We start from the raw sequence: 17,241 nt of genomic DNA, 5'->3' as shown, positions 1-17,241 counted from the left end.
TGGTTGTTTGTACATTTATTTGTTTAGGTCTTACCCGGATTAAATAAAATGACAAGAGCAGATGTAACTCCTGACAGGTGTTCTGATGTTCAGCATTGACTTTTAAGCACTTTTAACATCGACAAAAACATCCTATTACACGGGGTACTGCATTGTATCTGAGTTTCTAACCTTTGACCAGTGACTTTGGTATCTGGATTCATACAATACACTTTTTTCCTGCAGAAAAAAATTGTACAACTGCATAAATATAAAATTCTTCCACCATGTAAATGGCTAAAACATTCATTAGAAAGTTACACCACATCATGTGATGTCTCCAGCAAAAAAAACAAACAAAAAAAAAATTTAAATTAAAGCACTGAGTTGCCACGGTGACCGCAGGGAGGAACAGGCCTCCGTTCTAGCGTGGAGTTGTCCTCCAAACTAGATACACACAGTTCTACACTTAGAAAGAAAAGTAAGTATAAGCCTTATAGAGAAATCCATTAACCCCAAACTCCCACACTGCAAGATGATCAGATAAAAAGAGAAAAAAGTGATGTAAAAACGCATTTCCCCCAAAATCAACAAAACAAAAAAAAGGCAAAAAGAGAAGGAAAAAGGATTTCCACGGAGTGCAGTCATTTACTCACATACGGACCTGGGGATATCAGCGCGTACCATGCCAGTATATTTTCTTTAAGTACACAAATACGAACACGCACCCATGGCCACGCACAAGCGTTCTCACTCTCGTCCTCACGCACAGAGACACCCATACACCTTGGACCACTAAGCTTACTCACATAAGACAACAGAAATTAGAACATGGCTTGGAAAGGACCATTGTATGCGACTACTGCACTGCACACTCCAAAAATATATAGAGACCACGCTAGGCAGAAATACTCAGGGACAGAAACACTGCTCGCTACATCAGTAGTGGAATTATAATTTACAGTAATGAATGAACATGTCCCATGGCTCAAGGAATATTCTCATTTACAGTAGAATAAATACTTTGCTATTACTACTCTCCTGTCATTTACATTCTAATCCTAGACATATGCAGAGAAAGCTAGTGTAAAGCATACAGATTAAGTGTAGGTCCCGTATGTTATGAAAGTTTGTTCAAGACTAGTCGTGTTTTGTTTTGTTTTTGTTTTCTTTTGTTTTCTCATCAAACTCTTTTTTCGCTAAATTATTACGTTTTGAAATGGGCAGAGTAAAAGTGCTATTTTCATAGCTGAGGTCATGACCTGACCCAGAGTTTAAGGTCAAAGCGTCCCTGATAACGGTCCTTCTCACTGTAATCAATGTTGTCTCCGTATACTTTGCACTCGATGCGCAGCTCCTCATCATTGGTAACATTGGTGAACTGGATTGCCACCAGAGGCTGGAGGTACTGAGGGTGTAGCAGCTTGCCATAGTAAGGATAGTATTGGAGTGGGAAACCATTGCCCAGGCCAAAGTACTTGATCTCTCCAATTTTGACAGCATCTTCCTCTTTCTGTGCATGAGTGAAAAGAAGGTATTAGTGCTAGTATACAGCTTTCAAACTGGAACATGAATCTTAGAATTGCATAGACTAAAGATTGAAAGGCTGTTCTACTTGACTAGCAAATTCTTATATGTTGTACACCAGAATGCAGGGTGAATTGATTTACCTTGCTGCTGCAGAAGATGGGAATCAGATTAGGTGCAACCTTTCCTTGGATATTCGCAGGGAGAGATGAATTGCTTGGAACCTGAAGAAGGAAAGACACCTGTAAGCTACTAGTGAAGCCCAAAACCTGTTGCACATGGGTCTATGGATACATAGGTGGGTACATTTGCCAATACATTTTATCTTTGCAAGATAAAATAATCATATCTGACACAGGTGGAAAAACTTCTTATAATGGTATTACATTTCAGACAACAACTTGGTTAACAGATCTCTCACATAGTGTTCGATTATCACAGCAGATGTATCAGAACAAAAAGTGCAACATCACATGCCACAGTCTGGCCACTGCTGTGCAATTTCATGTACTGTCATTCTCTTCATTCTTGTAAACTAACCTTTGGCCTGAAGTTGACAATCCTGTTCAGCTTGACTAAAAGACAAGGCTTGCCTTGCTTAAAGCCAAATGTGGAATCTTCAATGCCTGAACAGGCCTCCAGCCAGGACCTCTTGAAACGGCAGGCCTTTCTCTTACCCACGTCGCTCTCTAGATCTCCACGGTTCTTGTAAGCAGCAGGAGCATCTGCACCCAGAACAAAAAAAATGCTCATGATCAAATGTCCCTAACCAGAAAGCATTAACAATCCTTGTTGAAATACAAGTCAAGATTGGCATTAGCATTCATATTAACATATGAACATTTTAACAACAAAAAAATAATTCATTTTAACATTAATAACAGATCACAAAAGAATGGTGAGCATATGGTAAACTTAAATATGGCCCATTTACAGCCTAAAGTCTCAACTATAGCTCATTCCACATGTTCTGTGTTCCAACTGACATATGTACACTCAGCTTACATCAGCTCTTTCAATAACTGTAATGTGTACTGGTAGCATTTCTGTTAAGAACTTCAGACAATCCATGTACCTCCACAGTCTTCAAATTGCAGTTCGTCGGTCTGCTTGTCATCGCTGTATGCATCCAACAGCTCCTTCATATTTTTGGTATAAGCCCTGTAGCTTTCATCGTCTGACATAGAGAAAGAGATCTCGGCTTTGTCTGAGCGTGGTGTGTGTGATAGGCCTGGGGAGATAGAAGTGAAAAGGTGCTGTAGTTGGGTTGGGTTGGGGGTTAGATTAGACACTGTGATCTTACACACCTGTTCTCATTTTTAAAAACCCACATACAAATTGTACTGTCATCACTACCACCAAATTAAGATTCAAATATTTTGGCCACTTTTTCTACCAGTGCTTTTCTTTTCATCATGCCAAAAATATTTAGACAAGTCAAAGACACATGTACTATTGACACAAAGTATGGAAACAAGAACCACTTTTTGAACAGCAGAAGAAAGATCTCTCCGTTAGTCAGCAAAGAACTAGATACGGCATAGTAGCTGAGGCACAGGAAACAAATCCATTCATTGTCATGGAGGTTAGCTATTCAGATGAACCTCATGTTCTCAGCCTGGCAGTAATTTTCCACCCAGCTCATGCACAAGGCCAAATTGGGGCGTGGCATGAGCAGAGCCAGTAAGGGAGACTGGGTGGGAGGAACCGTTGTATCGTTTGTAAGGTCATGATTCGTCTTAGTGTTGTGTAGAAGTGGATGTGCACTTCTTGTTTCCGTGCTGCTGCTCTGACACCCAAAAAAATTATTTCAAACATGAAAAAAAAAGGTTCTGGCTAGCATTTTTCTTTTACTACTTGTTAACTTGCACAGGCTTAGCCAGACACTCTCTCAGTCACCCCCCCCCCCAACCCCCACCTCTCTCACGTGCTTCTCTCACACAATGGAAACTTTTAGGCCCTGAGAGGAGGGTGGGACTTCAGAGCAGTGAGCGTGTCTACCACCTCCTTCCTTTATCATGGCTTCCAATTGCAGCGTGCACTGCTGGGCTCCACTCTGCACCTACTCATGTTCCTTCTTTTACTGAACCTATCAGCACATGGGCTTTTGATCTTCTGAGGGGAAACAACACTGGCCGACTGGCTAATGTTCAGCGCCTGAGCCAGCCCTTTATGAATGCTGCTAAATATATGCCAAGGCGGCAGTGTGCACTGTGCAAACATTCATTGGCACAAGACTGCTGAGGCTGGCTGGGCTAATGCCTGGCAATAGAGCAATGAGAAACCAAGCAGTGTTTGAATTTCCCTAGAGATTAAGAGAGCACCAGCTTCAAACATTATGCCTTCTGTTCCCCCACCCCCTTACCAAAGTTTGGTTTCTCAGGACATTATTTATTATTTTTATTTATGTTTGTAAAAATCTTTTTCAGAACCATGGTAAACCCTGAAACTGCTCATGAGCGCACGCACACAATGTTTTGAAATGAAAACCACCATCCTGCCCCCCAGCTATAAAAAAAAGGAAACTCATACTAAGACATCCAATGGCAGTCGGCAAGCTGTGAAGAAGCACCCCCCTCCCCGCCATAGCTGACAGGGAAAGCCCCACCAATCTGACAGTAGAGTGAAATGACAAAATGGCTGAAAATCTGTCATTTTTTCTTCTTTCACAGCAGGCAAGAAAGACATGGCAAGGGCATTCTAAGACCAGGAGTAATAATTAAACACCTCAACGTAAAACTGATACTGCTCTTTTCATCTGACCTGTATCAGCACCATACTACTAATATACTTAGTCCCACTGATGCTGTTGTTCTCATTCTTGTAGTCAGTAAGTCAGTTGCAACTGTGTTATCTAGGGGCCTCTTTACCAGGTATAGTGGTATGTGTGGTATGAGTTATAACTAATCAATTACCATAATTATTTACACCTCATGCTTAAGTCACACAACCCATTGGTAATACACTAGTAAGAACAGAGACTGTCAGCTAAATATTCTGTCAAATTTATAGTGCAATCTTAGATGTGACAAAAAACACCAACAGTGTGGTACTACTGTCCCAACACTTCAATATGATGTTTTCCATTTTGCTTCCAAAAACAAACACTGGCCTCTGATTAGTAAAGAAAAGTGGTTAATTACCTGGGGGTGCAACTCTGTCCTGGTACGTGGGCTTGTAGTTGCTTAGGGTCAAGAGCATAGCCTGGATGGTGCCAATGAAAATTCCAGCCAAGCAGCCATAGAAGATTACGTAGAAGATGAAGATTTTAACTGTAGAGAAAGAAACAGAAGATTAATAATAGTGAAAAAGAACTGTTATAGTCAACACTGACAATGCATGAGCAAGAGTGTGCAGAATGTCCATGTTCTGCATATTTAGCCACTCCGTGGCACATTTCAGAACGACCCGTTTTGCATAAGCATGTGGCTATAAGGAGTAATGGGGACTGAATGATTCATGATCATTCTCCCACTTACTGTATCAAAAAAGTATAAAAACAAGAAGCTTAAACATTCAGTAAAACAATTACAGGGACTTTTACTTGATTACCCTGTTAGTGCTATTAATATTTAATATTTAAAGCTACTTGGGGCGTGAAACTATGTCTCTCAGCATCACAGTTGTATGACAATGACAAAAAAATGAATTTCCAAATGCACAGCTAAGCAAATGCTGCCATGACACGCGACTCTCGTGACCATTGACTTCCTGGTTTTTCCATGTGGAGGAAGTTTGCTTTCCCACAGGGGTTGGGGGCTCATGTAAAGTTGGCAAGTACAGCAACACAAGCCCAAACGTTTAAGAAATCTCTCACTCTACTGCGACTGTCAGTGGCAAAGAGAAGCTCAGTCCAGAAACACAGTGCTAGCTTTTTTTCAACCTGGTAGGGTAAGATTTAGGGCTGCCTTTACCTCTTTGTGATGACAGCTAAAGCCTGTCTTAACTCTTGTCAGACAGTTACAGCTCCAGCCACAATGCTTAAAGTGCAATAGTTTCCACCTCAACGATAGCAGAGACCAGTTTAGCTGGTCACCAAAGAGCCGGTGGGTTCATGGTGGCCTACTTCTATGTCGACCTGGCAAGAATCGGCTTACAAATCAGCAGGAAACACATTTACAAACTCATTGTTTGAATACAATTGTATGAAGCTAATTAATCTCTCGACGGGTAAGCTAATAAGTCAGTTCCAAGGGGTGGGCCTATTGTCTAGTTATTGGGGAACTAAGGCTCCTTGCCTACATGGAGGCCAATAAAGCTCATCGTTCACGCTAGACACTGGAGATAAGACGTCCGTAAACTTCTGCAGATAACCTTATCTTAAATGTGCTTAACATGGCGATACAGAACCAAGATCTTAAACACACACATAAGCCCACAGTAGAAACTCCAAACTTCTGCTGCCCCTGGCCAGTCGGAGGTGATAGGTAGGTGTATGCTCAGTCCTTCTCACTTCCCTTTGATTTCGGCCAAAGGCCCTCCCCCGTTACATAATGCAAGAGAGAACAGAGTTGCACAGCTCTGGCGCACTCTCTTCTCACATAATGTCACAGGAAACAGAATGCTTTTTGGCAATAATGATGTTTGAACAGCAGAACAAAGATTATTAACGATTATTATGAAGGAAATATCCCTCGACTGAGTGAGTTCACCTCACTAAGGCTTTACAAATGTGCACAACCGATCCTCGAAGCCCTAAAGGGAGATTAACGGTCCTATTCCAACCTAGACTACTGTTTTCAAAGCGCCGGCAACTGTGCATTATGACTTTCACAAAATCAGCACCTACTGTTTTCTTCATACACTTAGTACACACTGTGTTCTCCTGTGTTCACCCCGGCTTATTCAAATACAGCCACCGTACAATACAGGCGCTTACATCACTCTTTGATTAACAGAGCTACATTAGGGTTCCAGGCGATCACTAAGCACCAAGTCAATCGACCCATGGCTTCCCACATGTGTCACAGTGGGACTGAAGCCACCATTTTACAGGCAAGCACAAACTGGAGGCTAAAAAAGAACAGCATGTACATTTATATCTCCTCCACTTGTTGAATGCAGGCTTCAGGCTGCAAGGCAGTCTAAGAACCTAGCTGACATGTAGGGTAATGTGCACCTCAAGCCCTTTCTAGCACAGTCCTCAGCAGCAACAGGCAGGCTTGTGGTAAACCTTCAATGGAGTATGTGTGCCCCATTACACAGAAGACAGACAGATGTATGTTCAGAAGTGATAAACTATCAGCCGGGGGCTGCCTCCCGCCCAAAACAGGGGCAAAATAAAGAGTTCGAAAGGAACACTAGTGGAAACTGGACTGATGCAAACTGGCACTGGCAGCAGGAAGAAGAAACCACTGGATTAAATCGATAGATCTGTGCTGTGTGTGTGTGTGTGGGGCCTGGGGGACAGAAAGAAGCGAGGGACCGATGTGAACCCACCAGGCCCGTTCACCTTGACTCACCTTGGGGGGGGGGGACACACGAACCAAAAGGTTATGGGCTACTAGCCTGCCTCACTCTTATTACGTAGCAACCTGGCTGTAATTACACACCCGTAATGGTAGATCTACGAGGAAATAACAAAAGATCCAAGTCCAAAAGTGACACTGGACAGTGTTCATCAGGGTTAATCTATGTCAACGCCATTGTACGGAAATCCAGCCACTTTGAAAGCCCTCCCTCCGACAGCCCAACGGCTCTTCTCTAGACTTCTATCTAAAAATGTCAATTATGTCCTTCACAACGACCTTTTTTTCTTCCACAGCGGAGACAAACAGAAACTGGAGCTAGCTACATATAGTCGAACAAGTCCAGTCTAACTGGCCAGTACAGTGCTCTCCGAACCGCATTTCCATTACCGGGGCTGAAGCACATGTTAGATTTAGTGAACAACTGATCCTTTCATTGAGCTGTTCCAGCTCTACTACACCGAAGAGTCCTCAGATACCTCAAGTATGACTGAGTAATGCTAAAGTTTGGTGGCTAAAAGCCCACGTTCGCCTCCTCTGTTTTGTGTGGCTATGGCTACGCTACAGGAACGCGCTCGGCATGAGGGCAGCGGGGTTTTCTCTCTCTCTCTCTGTGTCTCTCTGTGTCTCTCTCTCTCTCTCTCTCTCTCTGTGTCTCTCTGTGTCTCTCTCTCTCTCTCTCTGCCTTGAAAATGAAAGTCACGACGCGGCGTGTGTTGTGAAGTCTGATCAAACAGGTGCTGAATGTTTCTCGCTCGACCCGATAAAACAAGGAGCGCTGCTCTCTACCCGTCACCACACCACAATTCACGGACGAAACACACAGCTTCATAATCCAGGAGAGAACAGTCGTTGGGGGAGGAAAAAATGTCGAGCACTTACACCAACTGCCGCCAGTCCGTCCTAAAAATTCCTTCTTTTCCGAATTCCAGAGAAAGCTCTTCCATCCGCCGTCACCATCCTTGTTAGCGGGCATTTTCAGTCGGTTAAGTTCCCTTTGTGTGACTTTTCTTGTTGTTGTATTTTTTTTTTTTTTTTTTGGGGGGGGTTTTTTTGGTGGGTGTCGATCAGGTACTCAGAGCGCGAGGCTGCTGTCCCCTCTCTCACTTTGTCTGAAAGGACAGACTCGTACCCGGCTCGTGGGGCTCGGACCCGCCCGATATATCCTTTTTACGCCACCTGACTCCGCCTCTTCTCTTTTCGTTTTTTTTTAATAAGTTACCTACGGGAAGAAGGAGGGCCGAGTCTGGCCAATCAGAGGCGCGCTCGCCATTTGCGTAATGAAATTTGTACATTGGAGCCAGTGTCGCGCGCTCACCTCTTAAACAGCTCTTTTAATACAAACATGTAGTTTAGTGACAGCTGTAGTGGGGACGTTGCCATTAGCAACCGTTCTGTGTAAATTGCTTTTAAACGTCACGTTATGTGTAAAGTATTTGTTAATTTCACATTTTGTTGGTTTCTGTCTATCTATCACATCATCTGCAGAGAACACACACATTAACATATTAATGTATTATATAGTAACATAATGAAATATGACGTGTAAAGGTAATAACCCATTAAATACGTTATATATATAGTGTGTTTAAATATATATATATATATATAATTTTAATATAAATTTTGTATCTATATATATATATATATATTAGCTAGATAGATTAATTGATTAATTGATTGATCACTTCATTCATTCCAGAAGGAAAGTTACACATTACAGCAAAAAAGATATATATAGTATATACAGTGATATACAGAGATATAAAATAAAATAAAGAAATTAATAAATAAGTTGTAAGTGTGGCAAGTGGACATGCAGTGTACCCTACAAGTACAAACACCCAGGTACTATGAACAATTTATTTTATATATATATATGATGAATGAAATGAGATTTCTGCATGAGAACGGAGAGTATATATATATAATAATTATTTTATTTATTTATTTTTTATAATAAATACCGCTGCTCTGAGCGGTCCGGGCTCCAGGGCTTTACGCCATTTTTGGAATCTCACAGCCGTTCGACCAATAGGAGGTGAGTACGTCACACTGGCCGAAGAACCGTTACTGTAGTTACTTTAAAATTCGATCGTGGCGTTGAGGAGCAAGACGGCCTAAACCGCCTGGATTTCAGCGATATTGTGGACGATTCACCAGCTATCTCTCGTTTTTATTAAATTATGCCTCTTTCTGCACTTGTGTGAGCTCAGCAGGAAACGTGCTGTGTTGTGTTCTTGACACGCTGCTCCCACATTGCTGTGTAGAAAGCGATCTCTGCTGCACTCAAGGTCAGTAGTGGGAGGGGTGAGACACCTGTAGTGGGAACTACCCATTTTACGTCTGCATAAATCATCTACAGCTTCATTTGAATGAAGATCATAAAGGTCACTGCGGTTTGCAAGGTTATCAGGTTAAAGATTGTAAGTCTAGTGACCAATGTAGCTCAATGCAGGTGCCTCTATAAGCTAGCACTTATACCTATGTTAGCTGCAATGTGTGTGTAACGCTATGGCAGTTCATTGTCACTGTTCTCTCTCATTGATATTTTAATAAAGTATTACAGAATCCCTTTTTTATGCTAAGCACATCATCGTTTAGGCCTGTATAATAATCCCACTGCCGATTTATAGCCCATATAAACAAGCCACACCTAGAGAAGCACAAGGCCACCTCATCCACTGCCCTCCAATATCAGAGATCTGTTGGTTCTTTTTTCAGACAGATCTGCTCTGCTGCACTGTCATGGAAAGGCCATAAATCATCGGCAGGGATGAAGGTGGGGTGGTGTGATGTGACATATTCGAAGGAGAAAGGTGACCATATCTTAAAATTACAGAGTACACATTAGGAAGTCTGTTAATAGAGAGATTCAGTCAGTCAGAGTTATATGTCACATCTTTATTATAACACTGTTACAAAAAGGATGAGGGCAAAAACAGGGCAAGGACACTGTTTAAAGGGGAATAGGATGCTCCGGGATGCTGCTGAGTGGCGCAAAACATGCAGACTGTCAGAGCTTCGAGCATAAGCACATAACAACCCTGTAAACACCTATGGACTCTTCCTTGTTAAGCTTTCATCACATTTATTAGCTAAAGGCTAAATTTTACAGTTTACATTTCAGCAAATAGAGAAACTGGGCCTCTATAGGCTCCCTGTAGGGATGTGTCACTGCACCCTTACCCTTACTCTATAGTCTGTACACAAATAACCTCTGCTGCCACTACAAGAACAGATACACCTTGAAATGTGTTGATACTGGGAGGTTCATGCTGATGACTCTATGAAACTATGGTCAGTAGTGTATAGTCGCGATGTGGCAAAGTCTTTCTCCTAATTGTGGAAGAGCAGGGATGTGGATGTTAGCTTCAGGTGAAATTCACAAGATTTGCCAAGTACTAATAAAGGTCAGTTAATAGAGCTGGTAGGAAGCTGGATCTGTCATTGACGAGCAGCTGTGTTTACATCTAAACACTGAGGTGTGGAAAAAGGTCAACAAGACTGTTTGTTTTGCCAAAGGAAATTCACAAGTTTTAATGTTGGTTTCACCTTGATGGCGATACCAAATATTTAATTATCTGGCCCAAAAATGGTACACACCCCACTGTCCTGAATGCATGTTTTTAAAAGAATCTTTCAGATCACAGGTTCATCTAAAGATTGATGCATAAATGCTTGAAACTTGTTTGTAAGTCACACATACAGTAAACAGTAAATTTGACACCTGTGGGTACATTTTAAGTGCATCAAGGTGTTTAAAGTTTATGTATAAATGTATAAGTTCATATGTGTTGTTTCATAGTTTGGATACCTTCAGTATTAGACTGTAAAAAAGAAATAGTATAGAAAACTTAAAATATGAAGGCAACATGAAAGGTTATCTCACCAACTACATTGGAGGTCCTTCTTAAGAAGATTTATTTGTTTTGCCAACTTAGGTTTGCTTGTTCACATAACCCTGATTATTTTGTTCAGGTTGTTAAGAGCTTCATGTTAAGATAAGTACAAAATCATGTTTAGCAATTTGTTGTTGTGTTTATTGAACAAAAAATTCTACATGCAGAACAAGTTATCCTCACAAGAAACCTTTACTCTTCTTCTATATATATTGTGTACAATTAAATGTTAAATATTAACCAAATACATCTAGTTGCTCCAACAATTTTTTGTTGATGTGCCAGCTATACTGTAAGCCTAGAAGGGGATAAAAACTTCAGTTCAGAACCGAGAGTCTTAGTCTTTCATTCCTTAATTGGCATGAACAACCTGCCAGGTAATGCAAGAGTAAACACTGGAGTACTCAGCCAGCATAGTCACACTTGGTAGCACTTGCAGTCTTCAACAATAAGGCCTAGCAGTCAACCATTATATAAAATATAACTGCATAGGTGGCCTAGGGGGGAATGACTATGCACTGACTGTATATGAAACAGGTGGGGCCCAATATGCAAATAGATGATGCCAGGAGCCACTGGGAAAGTTTCAAAAACTGCATGTGAGAGCACTGTTCAAAGTCCTGGTTTATCTACATGTCTTTAGCAAAGCTTTTTTTTTTTTTTTTTTTTACAGGAGAAGGCATTTGTTTACTTATGTAAAACATGTAATATAAATATAAAGAGATTTTATGTTTAGTTTGATAGCATTTCTGTTTGTCCATTCATCATGAAATATTCAGGCAGTACAGGGCTCAGACCCTGCAACAATACATCAAATCAATCAATCAGTTTTATTTGCATAGCACTTTTTACAGCTGATGTTTTACAGCTAAAGTCTACAGCTACATTACAGAAGTCCAATAATGAAAATTACAAATAGCAAGTTGACAAGTTTGCAAAACAAAATCTAGCACCTGTCAAAGGCCTGATAAACGGCCCATGTTGACTGGTCAAAGATAAGAAGCCAGAGGCTCCATGTTTACATAGATCAGGGGGTTGGCAGGTCTGTGGGGAGGTGCTGCATACCATTATCAGTTGTGGACTGAATCCGACATATAATCGGCCTGCCAAAGCCCAGTTCATCAACAATGCCATACCTGTTCAGTGGGGCGTAAAGATGACATCTTCCTGGGTAGAGAACTCTGGACAAGCCTGTGGGTTCCCACCCCTTAGCCCTGAATGAACCAGTGCATTGCTCTCAGCTTCAAAACAACTCTCTCCCCAGACAGAGTCAGAAAAAGGCATGTCGAGTTTGGCAGGCCTTTCGCTATCTATTTATAGTGCTGGCTTTCATTGTCTGTGCCCTTTTGTGTTGCAATTAATGCTTAACACTCATTTCCATGATCCACTAAACTCCAAGAGGCACTGGCTCTACTGCACACGTCTAGCCCTGAAGGTTATTTAGTTACAATGTGGATAACCATGTGAACTGCACACACTGATTTCTTAGTGGTTTCATAGAAGAACCTATTTTGGCTCACTAAAGAACCTTGTTTGATAAAGAGATGTCACACTCACACTTCTCTTTTAGGGACCCAAAAATTTTTCTTGTATAGCGTTGCTCAGAGAACCCTTTCTAGAACTTTTATTTCTAAGAATGTAGTCTTATGTTATAGTAGGGAGGAAGAAACATCTAGACCCACTGGTGTCTTCTGGACATTTAACAGGTTTACTCCCCATCCTGACATACAGGTTTATAGTGACGCATTGTAGGTAATTACTTTATTCAGGTGTTTAAAAGGTTGCAATTTGTCTGCACTTGTGCTGCCAGACGACAGGCATTTAAGAAATCTCTGGTCATTATCATCCCAATGAAACCTGTGAATTTGCCACTATTGTTCCCAGATAACAGTCTACTGTTGAGGTCCAGACAGTAAACGTGAATTGAATGTGCTGATACATGAAATATGAAAAGTTGCTGCACAAACCACACATATAATGCAACTTACATCTTTTCTCAGCGGCAACACACTTTACACATGGAATCCCTAGAATTGCCCACTTTTGCTTATAATCTCTCACATTCTCCAAAACTACCAGGCCTGCACTGTCACCTCAGGGTTAGGTAGTAGACAAAGTGTAGACAAAGTAGACAGAATTACAATCACTCTTATCATGTAACATCTCCTGCTTAGGTGGAGTGGTATTGCTGAGCTGGCTATAAGACACATTAAACCCTTGCCTTGTCTGTTGTATTGCCTGGAGCTGTATGCTTGGTTTCTTTAATATTCTATATAACTAGCATATAAAATACATGCTCAAAAGTCTCAAATCACTTGCCCTATTAAACATTTTTGTTATTAATAAAATGATTGCATACAGTGTAGATTATATTATAAATTTGCCCAAAGGTATATTTTATGTTATGACATTATATTATTCCTACTTTTATAAGAATTACTGATATGCTGTGGTTATACATTCATCTGATATACCTGGAATAAATCGCCACCATTGAAATATGATGAGTTTGGAAAGTCACTTTTTTTGAAGTCCTAAGCTTTCTAGTGTCCCACTAATTATTCTACTATGATTTTGAACACTTCTCTACCAACAAATGGGTTCTACACTATTGAAAACTGCAATTCTTAACTCTTAGACATTTGCTTATGTACATATTGCCTCTACTTCATGTCTTTTTTTGGAACTAAAAAGTTCCTTAAAGTTAAACTGAAAGGCAAGGTAAGACTCATAATTCAGTAACTACGTGAAAAAAGTATAACGAGCTCGAGTTATTATTAGGTTATAGGAGCAAATGAAAGCCTGTTCCTGTAAACAGAGGTGTGAAGCTTAAGAGTTTTAGAGTCTGTGTCACTCTTATGAACAAGAACGGCACACAGTCCTTTACATTTCAAATTTCTCCAAAAGTGTTCTTCGTTACTCTGAGGCATTGTAAACTGGTTTGGTTAATGCAGAGAGCTCATCTCATGAGAAACAGCTGAATGAAAAGCAGAGAAATTAGACATTTTTTTATATGTTGGTATAATAGACATTTGCATGATGGCCTCCATATGTGACCTAATCATGGTTCATTGTTTGGCAAAAGTTTAAAATCGCATAGGAGTGATGGACATCGCATAGCCTGGGGCGACACACCTTTACCAAGTGTTTTCATTCTTCATTAGTTTATTAAGATACTTGAAAAGTGATTCTAATGTAAACTGAGGTACAGGAGGAAGACACCATGGGAGTGTGGTTATATTAAAATAAACTCTGCCATGTAATGCTGCCTCGATTACAACATTAGATCACCTGTAGATTCCCACCAGCTCTACGCAATGGAATCACTGCACATTGAGCCGGCTCCAAGCTGAAAGCGTGCCAATGTTAACACCCACTGTCCAAATCTGTTAGGGCTAACACTGGCTAGAATGTAGGTCAGAGGTCATGTTTCATCCGCATTTATATGGTCTCATTGCTTTGTTATTAAAAACACTCTGATGATGAAGTCCCATCGCAGACCCCCTCGACTTTTTAACTTGGAAGCATGGTTGTTCCTCTGTAGCGTGTTGCCTTTTGTGATAAGCCACGCATGCTGACTGCATTCTTTTAGGGCATTAACTCCATCACACCACATCACTGGTCAGTCTTTCCCCTGCAAACGACCTTTCATGGGAAAAACCTCAGGCCATCAAGCTATTACTGTCATTGCATTCTGAAGAGCCTGCAACAGCAAAGGAGAGATGTGTACTTCTGCAATCCTAGATGACATCTTAACTCAACACAGAAGCGTCATTATTTAACTTCTTCAATGACCATGCTTGCCAAATTGAAAGTAGAAGGTTGAATCCCACTGAAGGCCACACACTTAGCCAGTGAGGCTTTACCTCATCAGGGATAACCTCACAGAAGGTGATATTCTTTTCAAGAAATTCTTTCCTCTGATGATTTCCTCCTTCCATAAAGGTCATAACTGTGCAAGTGTCGCTGCACAGTAGAACAGTGCACCACCATTCCAGAGTCTGTTAAAGCTTCCTGAAGGTCGTTAGCAGTCAAATGGGGGTTTAGATTTGCCTTTCTAGCAATCCCTCAAGGAATCTGAAATTGTCATTTCCTATTACACTCTACAAACTAAGGAACCAGGTTCTCCAACATTTTGCTTCTGCAAACTTCTTATAGCTTCCTCCTGCTTTTTTGGGCATTGTTTATTTTAATTGACAAAGTGCTAGGCTGATTAGAGGAGACAGCACTTGTTGGAAAAAGGTTTGTGAAGATGCTTTAACAATGATCGTGAACAAGCCTTAGCCTTAAAACCCTTGTAACTATTATTACATTCTAAGGATTACTAATTGGTAGCTACATTTAAAGCAATGCTACCGAGCTGAGTTGTTCCTAAGGCCCCCCTGCGGTGGTGCTCCTTTCTCTCTTTTAAGCTATAAAACTGTACAAAACAAAACACCAGTTTCACTTAAGTTATTGAAAAGATGGTCCCGTTTTAACCTTATGTTATTTAGGGATCAGTTCAGTTTCTACTTACCTATTTACAATACAGACATTTTGCCTAGGGGTGCCCAAACGTTAGCGTGACACTGTACCACTTTTTTTTTTGATGGAGCGATGAGCTGTACTCCACTGATGTGTGAGCTAAGAGATAAAATGTGATATTGCTTATTTCCGCTGGTGTAAGGTGACGTAATGAAAAGGCTGAAGCCTTGTAGAGGTGATCAAAAGTGGCATGGCATTTTAGGTAAGAATGTGTACTGCTCAACACATGTTTGCCCATGGCTTACCTGCCCTGTTACCAAGAAATCTGGTACTCTATGTGGTCTATGATCTACAGATGTTTTATTTCCGCAGTTGTTCTGCAATACCTGGTGGTAATTTATTTAATTGATATATTAAATAATTTAGTATGTAACTAATGTAAGCCTGTACTGCATCCTCACTTGATTATTATTAGTTGAAGTATTCACTACAGAGGAGTTTGATGTGATGCTGTTACTGACTTGGCATGAAATTGAGGAGTTTTTAATCGAGTTGGAACATCTCCTCTGACCTCTTTAATTGGCTGCACAGACTTTGTGCTTGAGCTAATGAAGTCACAGTGTGAGCACTTTTCAACAGCCCAGACGGCACGGTGCTGTGGATCTTCATATGACAGCAGTTTTCAGTGGATGACTGTAACAAATTCTAAACTGCTCCAGGCTTTTTGTAGCTATGCACACTACTATGCAATGTATGGTGTTGTGGCTGAGGTTAGTAATAATAATTGTAATAATATTATTATTAGCTACATGACAACACAAAACTTGTCCAAAAAGCGCCCAGTACTTTTCTGAATCTTTATGTGGGCTGAATGTTCTTGTGGGCTTCAGATGGAGTCTTTGTCACGTCCGTTGCTCTCTCTAGCCCTCTTCTCATGTTTCTTTTGTGCTCGGGATGGAGCCGGCAGTCCAGCGGGGGGCCTGGGCCCAGCCTCAGCACTCGATACACAATTACAGCAGCAGTGAAGGGAAGCACCAACTGGCCCAGTGCAGCGCTCCTGATGAGGAACAGAGCCTGGGGGGAGCATGGTCCAGCCAGCCAGGCCCGGTGCCCAGCACATGGCACGATCAATACCACACACACACACCACGTCACACAATTTTCCATACTATGTCATCCTGCCACTTTGTGATGTGGAAAGTACAGTACAGAGTGTGCTAAAACAGCATGTATACAATTATACTACTGCATCATATTTGTGTTAATTCCTTAAGTGTAAGTGAGTACATGGACTTTTGGAAGCTAATGAGCTGAGGACATGAATCAGTGGTGTGAATCTGGACCATGCATGGGCAGCTGTTCGTTGTTGTCAACATGTTGTTTTTCACAATAAGGCCTCCTGTGCCTCCCCATCCCCCCTCTTACAGGGGATGATGATTTGTGAGGGTATTGGAATGGACCCACCTTTCCTCGTGCATGAGGTTCGGGACAGTTCCTAACGTGATTCAGACAGAACTAGTCAGTGCCCCCCTCCCAGAATTACAATTCTGTCAGATGTCCAATCAGGCGTTAGAAAACAAACGTCTGTGCAGACAAAATGAGAGGTGAGCTCTTCTCCTTTGACAAATATGCACTCGCTCAGCTTCACACGGCCTCCTCGTGAAGCACCAGAGAGAACAAAGTCAATATTGTGATTTGAAGAGAGTGGGTCGCGCAATCGGTTCTGGCTCAAAGACGACCCACACACACACACACCTCTTCTTTTGAGGCACCCTGATTGGTGGGGAGTGCAAACTCCGCCTCTGTAAATTGTTTGTTTAAGTATGGCGGTCAATTCGCTCAGCCGTGTGAAATAGCTAGCGAGTGAGATCCTCACTGGAGGTCAGCCGGCCTGAGAATGT

General features: G+C 41.4%; 1 protein-coding gene across 1 annotated transcript; it reads right to left on the bottom strand.

Annotated features, from left to right (window-relative positions):
- Positions 1-8,126, bottom strand: atp1b1a (ATPase Na+/K+ transporting subunit beta 1a). The gene is made up of 6 exons (XM_072684148.1): positions 7,857-8,126; positions 4,650-4,778; positions 2,582-2,737; positions 2,047-2,231; positions 1,650-1,730; positions 1-1,492 (listed from the first exon to the last, which is right to left on the bottom strand). The coding sequence occupies exons 1-6, from the start codon at positions 7,948-7,950 to the stop codon at positions 1,235-1,237; spliced, it is 903 nt and encodes a 300-aa protein (XP_072540249.1). The 5' UTR covers positions 7,951-8,126; the 3' UTR covers positions 1-1,234.
- Between the last annotated feature and the right edge of the window lie 9,115 nt (positions 8,127-17,241).

Source organism: Salminus brasiliensis, chromosome 7 (assembly GCF_030463535.1).
Source record: "Salminus brasiliensis chromosome 7, fSalBra1.hap2, whole genome shotgun sequence".
NCBI classification, from domain to species: Eukaryota; Metazoa; Chordata; class Actinopteri; order Characiformes; family Bryconidae; genus Salminus; species Salminus brasiliensis.
The sequence above is the reverse complement of the archived record's forward strand: the minus strand, read 5'-3'. Positions and strand labels throughout refer to the sequence as shown.

Coding starts and splice junctions, on each gene's coding strand:
- atp1b1a (XM_072684148.1), bottom strand. CDS start 7,950: ATGCCCGCTAACAAGGATGGTGACGGCGGATGGAAGAGCTTTCTCTGG. Junction 2,738..4,649: donor GGACAGAGTTGCACCCCCAG/GTAATTAACCAC, acceptor CTATCTCCCCAG/GCCTATCACACACACCACGC. Junction 2,232..2,581: donor GCAATTTGAAGACTGTGGAG/GTACATGGATTG, acceptor TTCTGGGTGCAG/ATGCTCCTGCTGCTTACAAG.